The following is a 16,166-nucleotide window of genomic DNA, read 5'->3' as shown; positions in this document are numbered from 1 at the left end:
CTCTTTTCATCCTCTTCTCTTCTTATTTTCTCATCTTTTTCTCTTTCCACATCACCGTCTTTTTATTTTCTGTTTTCTTTTTATTCTCTTCTCACTTCATCTTCCTGGTGTCTTTTATCCCACCATCCTTCTCTTTCCTTCTCCCATTTTTCTCGTTGTTTTCTCATTTCTTCTTGCTCGCGTTCATATCCTATTTTCTTCTCTTTCTCCAAGGCCTCAAGTGTTTCTTTCCACTCCTTTCGTTTTGTGACCTCCTCCTCCTTCCTTATTCTGTCCTCCTCTTTTCTTGTTTCCTGTTCTTTCTTCCTCTCCTCATCCACTTTCTTGATTTTTTTCCTCCTTTTCTTTCAGTTGCTTCTCTCATATTTCTCTCTCCTTTTCAATGTCACGTTGCTGCTCTTCCATCTCTCCTCTCATTGCTTTCTTATATTCTTCATGTGTTCTTGCCAGGGCTTCCATCTCTCTCTTCATCTCATCGTCCTTCTCTTTTAAAATCTTCTTCATTTCTTTTCGAATGGCTGTTTCAGCCATCTGGAACATCTCTGTGGTGTAACATCCCCCACCACTCACCTCCACCATGTTCTCAACCTTCATCAGCAGATCACTGACTTGTTTACGGTTGTTTTCATCATTGTTGCTGAGGACGTGGTACCTTCCTCCACAGTCATCAAGCAGGTTCTTAAATGAAGCATCTAAACCCTCTTTTATGAATTCCTCAATGGACCCATTTTTTTCTTAAGTTCGTCTCCTCTTGTGAAAAGAATGATTGTGAACTTATTGGAATCCTTTCCAACGACTTTCTTGAGTAGCTTCAATGTTTCTTTCTCCTCGTGTGTCAGTCGGCCAATTTGTAACACCAGCAGGAAGACATGAGGTCCCGGGGACAGCAGATTCATGCATTTTGTCAGCTCCTCATAAACCTCATCATGGGACAGACTTGTATCAAACAAACCAGGTGTATCAACTACAACAACATGACGGCCATCTACTTCACCAGATTCTTTCTGGCAACGCTTGGTGGCAGATGACTGGTAGCATGAGTATTCAAATACATGCCGACCCAGAATAGTGTTTCCTGAGGAGCTTTTTCCACTGCCTGTCTTCCCTATCAGCACCATCCTAAGACAATCTGTGCTCTGGCTGTTATCATCACCTGAGATTTCTTTTAACTCAAGATTATCTTGGAGCCTGGTGATTTTTCAGTTGTATGTTCTTCTCAATCTGGGCCTTGATAAACATATCTCTTGTGAAGCAGAGTGTTTTCCCCTCCAGTGGTCTCATCTTTATTACAGCATCCAACACCTCAGGAACTTGTTTTCTGTCATTGCGAACGCGGAAGGAGGCGCCTCCGACCAAGTGGAGCTTACTATGTAACCCTGCTCAGGTTGTGTCTCTGCGTGTCTGTGTGCATGCACTACCTATGTAGAGGGCGCCAGAGTGCAGGAATTTAGACAATGCTCTGATTTAAATGCAACAACACACACACACACACACACACACACACACACACACACACACACACACACACACACACACACACACACACACACACACACACAATGTTCTCTCCCCATCACAGTGAAATAACACGGATTACAAGTCCGTAAATACACAATAACGAGCTGTGTTCGCTTCCAGCGTTCGCGCTTCTTACTTGTTAATGTTGAAGACAGTGCATCGGCCTCCACAGCTCTGACACAGTTGCTGGATGCCTGTGTCTATGGCAAAATCTGTAACGTTTGGATCTGATTCTACAGTCAGCAGAACCATGGTGAAGTCATTGATCTCAGAGCCGAATACACCCTGGATGGTGTTTAACTCTCCCTTATCTTCATTGGTGAGGGAACCATCAGAAACAACCAGCAGGAAGGCATGGATACCCTCTGGATCACAGAGAGAGACACAGCTGAGTGCATTATGCATCCCTGCCTCCTCAGATGTTTCATACAAGGCAGGCAGGTCCACCAGGGTCACCCAGCAACCACACACCACCTCCTGTCTCTTCACACACTCTGTAGAGGAACTAGACCTTGGGCTGTACGTCTGACCCAGAATGGTGTTAGCTGCAGCAATCTTCTCAGCTCCTCTTGTGCCACACAGCACCAAGTTCAAAGGAGGGTTGGACTTTGGTGTCATGGTGTCTGGACCTTTAACTAAGTTGAGGTATGTTCCTCTGTTTTCATTCAGAATGCTCTCGATCTTCTCCATCAGTGAAGAACGGTTAATTTCAGGCATCCCGTAATGTCTTCCTCCACAGTCTTCAATGGTCTGTTTTATAGATATGTTTGTTTCATGCCCCTCATATGTTGTGAAGACCATTGAGTGTTTAAAGGCCTCTTGATTATACAAACGCAGGATGATGTTCAGCGTGTTTCTGTCTCCCTCAGTGAATTCAGTAGGGTCCAATAAAAGCAGGATCACATTTGGTCCAGGTGAACAAAGAGATACACATGTCTATTTCCTGTCTTAGTGAATCTACTGATCGACTGGCGAGGTCTGTGGTTTTCACTACTCTAACAGACTTTCCCTTCCACTCCCCAACGTCTGTCACACACCACCTGTTCCACAATCGATACAAAAAAGTATGTTTCCCCAAGATGAAGTTACCAAGTGTTCCCTTTTTGGCCTCACTTTTCCCAAGAAGCACAATCCTGAGTCCAGAAGCTACAAAATAAAAACAAGAGTAAAAAAGCATTTAAAATGTTAAAAGAAAATGTATTTAGAAATGAATAAGGCATTCTGAGAACTAGAATGGTGTGCTCAGTAGAGCGCAACTCTCCTTCAGGAGGCATGCCCTAATAGTAGTAGCCTTTATCGTCCCCATTGTGAAGCAGTGTGCTGAACTCATCGAACATGAATTAATGCAGGGAGACAAGTGTAATCAAGAGTGATTCACTAAAGTTTAAACCAAACACAAGCTCCCCAGGAAATAGTGTTGGGCAATATTACTTAGGAGAGTAATATGTTACTTATTACTTATTACTCCTTTGAAAAGTAATAATATTATATTACTTATTACTTGGAATCAAGAGTAATATATTACGTATTACTTTCTATTACTTTCTCAAAGGTACCCAGAACTGCAGTAGTAATGTGCGGAAAGCTGCATTAATCCGTGTGGATCGGCGTTGCCGTTAAACATTTTTTATTATTTTGTAAAACTTAAGCTCCTCTCTCACACTCCTGTCCACTTCCCATGTCCCGCCTCCCCGCGTTGTGACTGACGAGCTGCGCGTCCTATGTTACTGCCTCTGATTAGCCGAGCTCCACATGCTTGCATGCGGTCGCATACGGGTCATGCGCTACGTCATAACTGTGCGCAGGCTGCGTGCTAAAAATAACTGATCTGCAAGCTAAACAGCATCTCTGTTGACGTAGGTTGATAGCTTGTAGATCTGCTCTATTTTTGCATGATGCGACAACTTGCCTCTACGAGAGACGGAGAGAGAGAGTACATATTCAATTAATGAATGAGCAAAAATAAATGGTGCTCGTCATCAGTACCGAGTAACGAGGCCTTTTTTGTCGGAGTAATATGGTATAATATTACTGTTTAGGCAGAATAATACCTTACTTTACTCGTTACTGGGTAATAGTAATAGTAATAATATTACAGTAATATATTATTATTAATTCGTTACTGCCCAACACTGCCAGGAAATGGGGTATTGGGTCTTCTTTCATATTTGACAAGACAAATATCCTATCTCACTGCGGACATAATTCATAATTTACCAGTCATGCTTTTTTATTAAGTGCATGTTTAAAGGGATATTTCACTTTCAAAAAAACGTTTGGTCATTTTATCGTCTACTCAGGCTTTTGTGAGCCCCCCAGACATTTTTTAAGTTGCTTGATTCAGTATTTAGATATTTGATATTCATTTGATCAGACACGCCCCCTTCCTATACAAACCCATTATAACTTCAAACTCCATTTTAACCATGATAGATTCATCAAAAACACCCGTCCTTGGTTCTGGTGACTCATACCGCCCCCCTAATACGCGAGGGGCCGTGTTTTTTCTATTACTTTTTTCATTTATTTTTTATATATTTTTTGGAAAATGAAAAAAATAAAATACAATTAAAAAAAAATTTAAAATAAATGAAAAAATGTATCGGAAAAACACGGCCCCCTCACGCATTAGGAGGGCAGGGTGAGTCACCAGAACCAAGGACGGGTGTTTTCGATGAATCTAACATGGTTAAAATGGAGTTTGAAGTTACAATGGGTTTGTATAGGAAGGGGGCGTGTCTGATAAAATGAATACCAAATATCTAAATATTGAATAAAGCATCTTAAAAACTGTCTGGGGGGCTCACAAAGGCCTGAGTAGACGATAAAATGACCAAACGTTTTTTTGAAAGTGAAATATCCCTTTAAGTTTTATGGTATATTAACTTATTTTGATAATGAGGTGTCAATTGTGGTGTCTGATGGGATGATTTCATTATTAAGAACAAAGCGGGGCTTGCAACTCACTTTTTTAATGCTCCAAAGGTTTATTTCTTTATAACAAACGTTTCGACTGTTTTGGTCTTTTTCAGGTATAAACAAGAAAATAGGAAATGACATCTTTTAATACCCCCAAAAAACCCACACTTTTTTAGATGACATGCCAGATGGTAACCAACGTTGTGGTTCATGTGCTCAGTGTCACTTTACAGAAAAATGCTACTTTTTCTATCACCCGTCAACGGGGCAAGAAATAAAAATAAGGGGAAAAATAACATATGTAAAGCCTATGTGGGTACGACAACACATGCTTTAAAAACACGTATTGCTGAACACAGGAGTACAATACGTAATGGGGATGAAAAAAGCCCAGCAGCTTTACATTTTAAAAAGGCACACCACAATGTCTCATCTTTAAGATACCTAGGAATAGAGAAAGTGCATCTTCCGAGACGAGGGGGAGATATAGACAATCTCCTATAGTGCTTGCCAACGTGTCGTCACCAGGGGGGCGTGGCATAGTAGCAGACATACTTGGGGGGAGCAATGTTAAGTCAACCTGTTTATACCCCACAAAGATGTCCGCCGCTACCAAATGACACTTGTTGACGCCCCTTCAGGATTTTTGGCACGCACTATTGAGGAGGGAAGTATGGTGGATCCATTATCTCAAAACTATGGCACCAACAGGACTCAATGAGGACTTTGATATGAGGCCTTATCTATAAGTAAGCCAATGGAGGGAGCTGGTTATATGTAGAGTCTTCAAAACTTTTCATTTTGGGTTACTTTTTGGCTTGTTCCTTTTTGTTTCCATCTGGACCGGGTCAAAATATATATACTTTTTTAAATGTGTTTTTCAAGGGGTATTTTTCAAAGGAGATTTTGAGGTTAGTTGGTCATGGACATCACCTTGTTGTCCCCTTAAACGAGGGAACAGCTAGTGGCTTCCAAGACTATTGGGCTTTGTGCACTGTTGCCTATTTGTAGGTCTAATGAGTTATGTCTACTACTTTTCTTTTATGTATGTTTAAAAAAAAAAAAAAACGTTTTCAAAAAGTTTTACAGAAAAAAATGTAAAAGATGAATTGTTGTCCTTGATTAAATGTTTATAAATAAATCATGTAAGTCTTGGTACCGCCCCTGATCACCAGGTGGGGCTGATTCAATTTTTACTGTATGAGTAGAACAAGTGAAGTAATTGAAACGAGACAATGTCCTTATTGAGTTAAGAAAGATACTGAAAATAAATATATGTCATGGATTTATTATATATTGTTGGATATATGAGTCATTTGGACCTGACTTAACCTCTAGGATTTGGAGCTCAAGTGTGTACAGCTGTATCACATTCAATGATTACAACTACTGTATAAGCTGAGTAGTAACTTCAAATATTATTTTAGGTATTGCAAAAATATCAAATGTATACAAATAAAGCAGCAAAACATTTCTGATTCAGTTCAGGTTTACTCACTAGTAGGATGTAGTAACTCATCATAGCTTCGGCTCCGATTCATCACCCCCAAGCTCTCTGCAGCAATTAAGAATTTAGAAAAATACAATCCCATCAATATTCAGAATCACAAACCCAGAACCATTTTACAGTATTGGTGTTGTATTTATTTTTCAAGCGGAAATTGCATATTTATACACATGCAAAAAAAACGACATGTTTATTGCCCCAAACTGCATGAGATTAGCATACATTTGGCATGTCTGTACAGGGGAAGCTTGTGGGTACCCACATAACCCATTTCCATTCACATATTCAGGTGACAGCTCAAGGGACCATTTGGAAAATGGTTATGGCTCCTTTTCCTTCGCCAATTTTTTCGAATCATTAGGTATTTACTTGCCCCTTTCCTGACAAGGTAGCATGACAAGGTTGATCCCATTGGAAACCTGAGGTTGTATAGAATAAAATGGTATCTCTACCTTTGGACTCCATCAAAATGTGAGCGTGCCACAGTCTCACCGGCAGCAATCTTATAGGGGTAATAAAGTATTAAAAACAAAAACAGACATTTTGGACAGTTTTGTTCTTGAGATCATCAAAATCTTTATTTTAGAAGTCCTATGGATACCAAAAATCCACACTAGAAAAATAAATAAGGGGGGGAGCGTGTGGACACCTCCTACGCGCTCTACTGAAACCATTGTGTTTGCCCCTGTCCGTGTGTATGTGTCTGTGCGGCGTGCGCAGATAATAATCTTGTACACCGTTGTACCAATCAACGAAACTTTGGTTTTGGCTTGGTGAGGAGGAAACACAGCGCTGCTGCTTTGTCCTAGTGTATTTTACACTATTGACAGCCCTCGTTTTGCGCTCATTTGATTATTCAATATGTTGTGTGAAACCCCCGATCAGACACTGTCTAATGTGAATTGTATTTTAATCTAAAGTATTATACATGGTCCTCACTCTTCTCACTGTTTAACTTGGTGCTGAGGCCCCAGCTCGGGACCAGGCGACAGTGGTAACCCCTTTCCTCTTTGTGTACCTTGTTTTACTATTTTCGTTTTGTTGTGTGCTGTGGCTTGGGGTGCCACTGCCCTGGGCTGGTTAGCCAAGCTCCCCTTGGTAAGCCTCAGCATCGATCTCTCTCAGTAGAGGTACGATTTATATTGTTGAACCACAGTGCATCATTCCAACCTGTTGGTCAATCATTTACTAATTGTTGCTAATTAGGCCAATGTTTCGACTTGTATAATGAATAAAACGTATGTAAATTTACGCCACGCCTCTGCCCCAAATATTTAACAGTACAACGAACCATGTGGGGAGTTAATTCATGCATTCAGGTGTTTTACTTTTAGAACTATTTCCTAGGGCGCAAGCCCCTAGGTGGTGTAGTTGGCTAATATTACTTATACCACCCTGCTACACAGGCAAGCTGACTACCTTCCTAAAAACAAAACAAAAGCTGATGATGTAGGTTACTGCGTACATTAAGGTGAACGAGATGTAAATCCCCAAACATATTCAGCCTAGCTTGTACGAAAGAGCTGTGTTCTTTTTGACAAGCGACACCTGAATGGCGGATTACATAGGAAACTATGCACAGGAACAACAGGATAAAGTGGAAAGAAGGGCAGCACTAACGTAATGATGTGTGTGTGTGTTTGTGTGTAGGGCAAAACACTATACAGCCAACCCAGAGAGTTTAATAAATTAAATTGAAATAAATTACCATTGTTTGGTCCCTCAGAGGAAGCTGCACTGTTCCCTGAAGTCTCTGGAACATCACCGACATCTGCAAACAGATAAAATAATGTCACCAGGACTTGAAAACAAGACATGTAGGTCATCATTTTAGAGGAAGATGACTCGGGGAAAACAATGTGTGTGTGTGTGTGTGTGTGTGTGTGTGTGTGTGTGTGTGTGTGTGTGTGTGTGTGTGTGTGTGTGTGTGTGTGTGTGTGTGTGTGCGTGCGTGCGTGCGTGCGTGCGTGCGTGCGTGCGTGCGTGCGTGCGTGCGTGCGTGCGTGCGTGCGTGCGTGCGTGTGTGTGTGTGTGTGGGTTGCACCTGTTGCGCTTTAATACAACACCTACTTGTGAACATGTCTACCCTCTTTATACCTACCTTTGGGTATTTTTGCAAAACTCTCTGCTAGATCATTCCTGTCGATCTTCTTCAGAGCATTCACCATGATCTCAACTTTTACACTGGGGTTGGTCTGTATGATCAGATCAACGGTGGTCATCCTGCTAGCTTTGTCCAGGCGAGACTTTGGGATTGGCTTGAATCCTTCAAGATGAGTTGGTTCCAAATACCATTTGAACTTCTCAAAATCCTCGTCTCCCAGCTCCTCCAGAGTTTTCAACATGTGTTCCTTAGGCATGGTTGATTCCTGGTACAGAGAATGTTAACATGTCATTCTCTTAAAGCTTTAGGTGTGAAGAGAATGGGCCCTTGGCAAAGGCCAATTTTCAGGCCCCCCCTCACTCGCTATCACATCGCAATCTTCAAAGGCATCACAGTCGATCACAAACAGGTTTGTGTATTGGGAGAGGAGGGGACGAACGCACCCCCCTCCATCGTCGGTTTATTTCAATGAAAGTTGCCAACACCGTGGCTGGCTCCTGAAACTGTGAGCCGATCAGATCTCAGTAAAAATGTGGATTAGTGCAAAGACGGAGGGGCCGCTCGTATACAATGGATATACCCCCTCAAATTATTGAAAGTGGATTGACCCAGGCACAGTGAGCGTCGGTAGCAGTAGCCTACTACTCTATGACTATTGGCTACTACACACTCAAGCTCATTACTGCCTGTGTTTGTTCGGGTGGAAAGCCTGGTGACGCAAGGTTATTAGTACCCCAATCTGGGAACCCAGAGCCAAATGAGAAGGAAAACCACTTCCGGTGGTGCGACTATGTTTTCATTCCCACTAACAATATTTCTACACGGAACACTAACACCACTTCTCCCAGTGAACATGGATCGTTTTGGTTATAAGCCCACTTGTTTCTATGATGAAAGAGTAAGTTAAAATGTGAATATCTTTCCGTGGTTTTGTCTGCTCCGCGGACGCTATTGTTAAATTAGTTTCGGCTTGTTTCGAGGGGGGGAGGATCGACGGACACGTGAATCCCGCCCACTACATTTGTTTGGGTAAAGCGCGGCCTGCTTCCTGATCTGAAGGCACGCCCACTTGTAGGCCAGTGTGCACACGTTATGACGAACCTTCACGACAGATTCCAACGCAGAGCAGAATCTGTTCTTGAGAGATTATTAGTACCCTAATGGGCCCATGAAATTTATTCCAAGACCCGATTGGTTCCGATATTTTTCGAGTGGAGCCGTCATAAAAAAAAAAGACTGAAAAAGTTGAGCATAAACAAACCAAGAGACAAACAGAGATTGAACCACTTAGCTACCGGGTAATGCCATTACTACGGTAGAGCCCGAAAATCTTTTCTTTTCTTTTCTTTTTTTTAACAGGTGCATTTTCGTGTAGGAGAAACATAAAGCAAAGCTGAGAGGGAGACAGTGCAGGAGAGACAGACAGTAGGAAAGCTGGGACAAATGCTTAATATCTTTCGACGATATGTCACACACAGCCATCACATTAGCATATGCAGTACTATACTGATTTGCACTGCATTAACGCTATATATTTTACATGGAAAATGCAGCTTTTTAGACTGGTTTGCTGAAGAGCCAACAGAGACACTCACCACTGCTGCTGCCTTGTCCCCTGGTAACCACTGGCATGAAGCTCTTCTGTGGCACCTAACAGTACCTCTATAGAACACTAACGTCGGGTGATTTTCACTTCCTTTACCCATATTTATTCCGGTGCTGGTAACATGGCAGACGGAAGTGTATGACCCATATGACTCATTATGGCATTGCTTTTTTATAGGGGCCCCCTGACAATGTTTTACATTTTTTTAATGATATTTTATATTGAAACATAAAAGAAGAGTACCTCAACTTGTCATGTATTGTTGTCACTAGACCTTTCCAGCAGACAGAGAACTGAGAAAATGAAACTGAAATCTCAGCCATATGTATTTGTGTACTATATGTACATGGAACTGGTTAGAGCTCTCTCATCATTATTCTACTGTAAGTATTTGTCTCATCAGCTAGAACTGCACGTGATGGTGAAGAAAGAGAACTTGGAAAGACACTTGCGGACAAACCACACGTCATTTGACTAGACATTTCCGTCAGACAGAGAACTGAGAAAAATGAATAAACTAAGGAACTGAAAGATGCCCAATGAAACTGTTGGGGCACAGAGGGGGCCCCTCTGTTCTTCTTCTTCCTTCTTGAATTAGCACTCACTCACGACAAATGTGTTTCGCTGTGAGCTTGTAGATCGTTTTTCTTTTTTCCAAAAATATATACACACACACATGTTTATGCAGACGTACTAGTCTAATAGTTTTAAAATGTGTAAAACACTGGCATAGACACTACGGCACATTACGAGTCCATTAGTTTACATTTAGCATTTAGCATCATTTGTGTTTCTGGTCAAATTATTGACCAGTTATTTTGTATGTCCGTGACAAAAATCAAATATTGATCAAAATGTCCGTCACAAGCTGGCATGGTGATGACCCCTGTCTGTTACTTGCATCAGTTGCATGTAACACAAAATTAAAAAAAATTATGATTGCATTGGAAGCACAAGCTGAGGCGAAGTTGATCGATCGACTGCCAAAATGGGGAGGTCCAGACCCATAGAGAGAGAGACTTCCGTCATGCTTTGATCTTGCCGCAAAGCGGGCTGTTATGGGCTGCAGTTCCAAACATTGGAACTTCCTCATTGCGATAGACAGAGCATTTCCGCATTCCATTCTTACATTGGGAATCTACGCTATAGTGTCGTCACTCTAGATCACACCGGGGAGGTCATGATAATGAGTTATAAGAAATTATGATTTAAATATTCTACACAAAAGAATCCACAAAAATATACTATAAACTATATTTTGTATTTTGTTAAGTCAAAATCGTATTTTCTCACGTTTTCTCTGAAAGCTAAAAACACAGAAAACATTGCCAACGAATATTCTTCAGTGAATTATGTAACACAATGGCCTCGTCATTGACCAAGCTTCAGTTTTAAGAATCTTTGAAAGGTTGGCCCTAACCCTTAGCCCAAGGTTGATGCTTGGCTGAAAACTGGGCCTCCTTAGGGCCTAGGCTGTGTCGCCACCAGCCAGCCCATGGGGTATGTTCAAGACCTAAAGAAAGGTTTTGGCAATCCTTGTGGATTATCATGGGTTTGAATACTATATTTATGTACAGTACTGTATATTAACTGTGAAAACAGTTTTTCATTGTCCTGTCAAGAGATTGTGTCCTGCAATGAGGACCAGGAAAGTTTTGTGTCTTAATTTAGTTTGTTTTTTTAAGATTTGACTTTATTTTATTTCTACAATGAATTGTTAATTCAGCAAAAGACGGATACGAATATTTTATTCCATTACAATTATAAATGTTACATTACAATACAACACAACACAGAATATAAAACACTTTGTTGATCTATCTATCTGGTTTTAAAATGAAACAGATGGCTATTATTCCTTTATTACGAATAATTTACAAATAATGAAAATATGAATATAAATGATCCTCTTGAACCCCAGCATGCCTATTCTGGGGAGAACATTTCCCAAAATAGCAGATCTACAAGCTCACATCACATCGTGAAGAGATTTAGTGTACACAGGAAAAAAAATAAGTGGTCCAAGTACAATTGTAACTTTGGAGCGTTTGACTAAGAATAGGGTTTAAGTGGTTAAGTAATATACGGTGCATATTGGATAGAATTGCAAGGCAGACTAACCAAAGCAACACAAACCATTACATGTACAGTGTATGTGTTTGTTGTAGGCCTACCATCACACCATGTATACTACTACATAACTATTTCACAAATCCACTGTTTTTTGAGAGAACAATCATGGTCGTTCCATGATCCTCCATCGCCGAGGTATCCTCCAATACCAAACTCCACACAGTCTTCTCTGCCATAGCTGTCAGTAGGCTCACCAAGGCGCCAGTACCTGTAGAAATATAAACATTTCATTCATTATTTTAACTTCAGAAAAACATTTTTTTTCTTGTTTAGTTGTTTTAATCATGACTTCAAATTATATTGTAGGTATCATGTAAATTAACAGGATAATGAAATAGACTACAGATACAGCATAATTGTCTTTTTTATAGCATTTAGCATTTAGTTAAAATGAGGAGTAGAAGCATGAAAGTAAAGTATTACGTTGGTGTGGTCAGTGGTTTTCCATCTACCCACTTCCAGACTCCTTCTGTCTCTCTGTCAGTCAATCCCATCCACACTCTCTGGTTCCTGAGAACGACTCTGACAACCAAGTCCTGGACAGAAAAGCAGCTGGTAACTGAAGCACAATCTGTACAATACGGTTACAACATACACTAATGGACACACGCACGCACACAAACACACACACACACACACACACACACACACACACACACACACACACGCACGCACGCACGCACGCACGCACGCACGCACGCACGCACGCACGCACACACACACACACACACACACACTTCACCTGTTTTTCTTTGCTGTTTATGATCATCAGGTCAGATTGGTTGTCTCTACAGTATGTTCTACTCTCCTCCCAGGTTTTCTTCTCAGTAGAGATGTAATAACACACACCATCACCAAATGTAAATCCATGTGATTCTAACAACAAAATATAATAGACACTGTCTTTACGTGCTCAGATTAATGAGAAATGATGAACAACATGATAAGAATGTATAAAAACAGTGCTGTCTCACTGACCACAATGAATCCTCTTCAGTTCAGTCAGAATGTTAAGTCTGGTCTGTAAGTTGTCTTTCTGTTCAGTCATGTTGTTGAGTCTGGTCTGTAACTTGTCTTTCTGTTCAGTCATGTTGTTAAGTCTGGTCTGTAACTTGTCTTTCTGTTCAGTCATGTTGTTGAGTCTGGTCTGTAACGTGTCAAATCTAGTATTACACTTAACTTTCAGTACGGTCATGTTGTCATGTCTGATCTGATCAAAACTGGATTCCTGGTTGTTTTTCTCTTTAATCAACGCACAATCTGTAAGAAGGAGAATCAACAAACTGATGAGTTTTACATTCAACTTTGTGTTGATAGTTATCTTCATTTGACATCAATGATACAGAGGGCCCTATTTTGGGGAAACAGGTGAACTGGAGTGAAGAGCAGTCAACAACATTGGCCGGTTGGGTGTACATCAAATTGACAGACATGTGATGTATAACAACAGGGTGGAGCTGGAGCACCTGCAGCCAATGATGGAAAGATGAGGCAGGAAGGATGAGACTGAATATATTATCAGTGGGTGTGTTGCAGGTGGATTCAATAATGACCAATCAAATGGAAAGGGGAGTGTTTTATCATCACCGGGAGAGAGGGACTGCAGTGATGGAAGAAGTATAGGCTACTCACATGTTTTTTACTTAAGTAAAAGTATCAATACCACAATGTAAAAATACAAGTAAAAGTTTGATATTTAAAATGTACTTGAGTAAAAGTACAAAAGTATTGGCATCAATATGTACTTAAAGTACCAAAAGTAAAAGCACACAATATGCATATGTGCAATATGTCCCGTTTCAAGTTTTCAAAATGTATAGAAATCTTTTGAGAATATAATAAATAGATTTTGAGCTTGTAGATTGGCTATTTTTAAATATCATGTATATATATGGCTGAAGAGGTTAATGTATGTTTTGTAATAACAATAAAAATCTAAGCAAAGTCACTAGTAACTAAAGTATTCAAATAATTGTAGTGGAGTAAAAGTACAATATTTCCGTCTGAGATGTAGTAGAGTAGAAGTGAAAGTTTAGAAAAATTTAAATACTCCAAGTAAAAGTACCTCAAAGCTGTACGTGGAGCAAAATTGTACTTACATGCGCAGGCACGCACGCACGCACGCACGCACGCACGCACACGCACGCACGCAGACACACACACACACACACACACACACACACACACACACACACACACTTCACCTGTTTTTCTTTGCTGTTTATGATCATCAGGTCTGATTCAATAAATGTACTTAGCTACTTTACACCACTGCTTACTGTACATCTGCATAATAACTTCTGCACTGACCTAAAAGAATGCAGTTCGCTGGGCTCATTTAAAACAGCCCTAAAAACTAATCTTTCTGGAGGCCATAAGAGGGGGTAGTACCAGTTTCCCGGTAGACAGACGACCCCCCCTCCCCTTTTTTTGTATATATTCTGTATTTTCCATGCTTTTATTTTTATTTTTTTACATAGTGGTATTTTTTTGTTGATTTGAACTGTTTGGTTGCTACTATATATGTCTATGAAATTAATTCAAGGACCCCAACGGAAACAAGTCCGCAAGGACTTTTTTGGTCGGACCTTTTAGACAAAAGTATTATAAATGTAACTGTGTTGTTTTAATGTGTCATGATTACTTTTTTATGAAGCATTATGAGTATTTATGGGTTAAAAGCAGAATGAGGCATTTTAAGTATGCGTATAATGCATTATAGACATGGGATGCATACCAAGAGTTACCATAATGTTGCCATAGGGACACAGACTGAGGTGAAATGAACTGCGTAGCTCTGAGACCAACCTTTACTCACTCTAGGATAGACGGGTTGACAAATGCACATTTGGGAGACTGGGGGAGTGAAGTGACAATAACTGTTGTCTATTATTTTCTATAGGCTGCCTACAACAAAGCTGCATGCTACTGCAGCAGTAGAGGCAGACACCAAACGAGAGAATGGCCTGGGATCAGATACGGATTCATATTGTTCTTCTTCAACAAATATTCTCGCAGGCCGGATTTGCCACCATATTGACAGACCTGGTCTAGGACTAGGAGGTCCATACAGCAGTTGTTGTTTTTTTGTACGTATATATGTCCATGAGAAATGTTGTCTATAATTTGGGCTGTAGGCTTTGAGTATGCTCGAGTATACTGGACTCTGAAAGGCAAAACGTTGTGCACGATGAGTCCCTGACACACCAAACACCTCACAATAGAGCCCAAAGTATTTCAATCAACATCCATCAACAGTAAAGATAGTGTTTATAGAATGCTACTCACAGAGTATGACCAGAATAATGATGCCAGCCAATAGGAGAAGACACAGCAGCCCCACACACACTGCAGCATATATGTAGCGATTCTGCTTTGACTCTTCACAGCCTGAAAAACATACAACACCAACATTAAAACTGATCATCACACTCACTTTAGGATTGAGAGTTTTGCCCCAAATTAAGACATTTAAAATAAGTGACACTTTTTAACAACTTGTGATAGTATACTTCAAGTAATTTATGTTCTTAATTGACTGAGCTGAAATGGAATGTGAAGTAGCATTCAGAGTCACTCTGTTCTTCTATTATTATTATTATTATTATTATTATTATTATTATTATTACCCTTATTATTATTATTATTATTATTATTTGTTTTTATTATTATTATTTTGTAAACAGGGCAAGGTTCATGTATAGCATGACACCTTGAAATGTTTTTGAAAGAGTAGTGTTTACACACTTCTCACACCACACTGTCCTTGTGTAACATCCATATATATGTTAGATAACCTTTCTATGTTATTTGTATTTTACCTCCATGCTGCTCTTGTGCTGTGTTCTTCTGTTCAGCATCCTGCTTTGTCTCAGGGTCAAGGTCGTCTGCAGTCTCATAGATGGGGTCTCGGTCGTCTGGAGTGAGATAGATATCTTCTATTATCTCTTCTCTGCCTTCTCGCTCTCCTCTCTCGTCCATCTCCATCTCTCTCTCTCCTCGGCCATATCTGACCTTCTTGGTCAGATCTGGCCCGGTGTTGACATACACGTCCTCAGACATTGTAGTTCATTATCAAACTGCATGTGTTCTACAACGTGTTGGAAAACTTAAAGTCATAAAAGAGGAAGATGAAGATGAATGCTTTGAAAGAATAGTGAAGTAATTTAATCCTACAAACTTCCCATTTGATAAATGCTAAGCAGCTTAACCTTAACTGATGTAACCTAAGAGGAAACGCAATACAATGATCGTAGTGAATTTACATCTAACAATAGGACGGACTGTTAATCATGACAAATTACTTCTTCATTTTCTTGAAGGTTGTGTAGGACATTAGCCACATTGTAAAGGCCAGTCCACACCCATGAACTCCTTGC

General features: G+C 40.3%; 3 protein-coding genes across 3 annotated transcripts; all 3 read right to left on the bottom strand.

Moving 5' to 3' along the window:
* Positions 1–360: 360 nt before the first annotated feature.
* On the bottom strand, positions 361–2,235 carry LOC308081354 (GTPase IMAP family member 4-like; the record flags this gene model as incomplete). The annotated part of the gene is made up of 2 exons (XM_080457732.1): positions 361–652; positions 1,655–2,235. The coding sequence occupies 2 exons, from the start codon at positions 2,233–2,235 to the stop codon at positions 361–363; spliced, it is 873 nt and encodes a 290-aa protein (XP_080313858.1).
* Positions 2,236–5,927: 3,692 nt separating this feature from the next.
* LOC308081353 (uncharacterized protein) lies at positions 5,928–8,304 on the bottom strand (the record flags this gene model as incomplete). Its single annotated transcript, XM_080457731.1, has 3 exons — positions 5,928–5,992; positions 7,653–7,715; positions 8,046–8,304. 3 exons carry the CDS (start codon positions 8,302–8,304, stop codon positions 5,928–5,930), a joined length of 387 nt encoding a protein of 128 aa, XP_080313857.1.
* Positions 8,305–11,385: 3,081 nt separating this feature from the next.
* LOC308081355 (uncharacterized protein) lies at positions 11,386–15,873 on the bottom strand. Its single transcript, XM_080457733.1, has 6 exons — positions 15,609–15,873; positions 15,076–15,177; positions 12,766–13,047; positions 12,530–12,663; positions 12,211–12,323; positions 11,386–11,995 (listed from the first exon to the last, which is right to left on the bottom strand). The coding sequence occupies exons 1-6, from the start codon at positions 15,847–15,849 to the stop codon at positions 11,848–11,850; spliced, it is 1,020 nt and encodes a 339-aa protein (XP_080313859.1). The 5' UTR covers positions 15,850–15,873; the 3' UTR covers positions 11,386–11,847.
* Positions 15,874–16,166: the final 293 nt, after the last annotated feature.

This window comes from Gymnoscopelus braueri (genome assembly GCF_963280865.1).
Source record: "Gymnoscopelus braueri genome assembly, contig: SCAFFOLD_104, whole genome shotgun sequence".
Classification (NCBI taxonomy): Eukaryota; Metazoa; Chordata; class Actinopteri; order Myctophiformes; family Myctophidae; genus Gymnoscopelus; species Gymnoscopelus braueri.
Note: the sequence above shows the minus strand (reverse complement) of the source record. Positions and strands in the feature narration are given on the sequence as shown.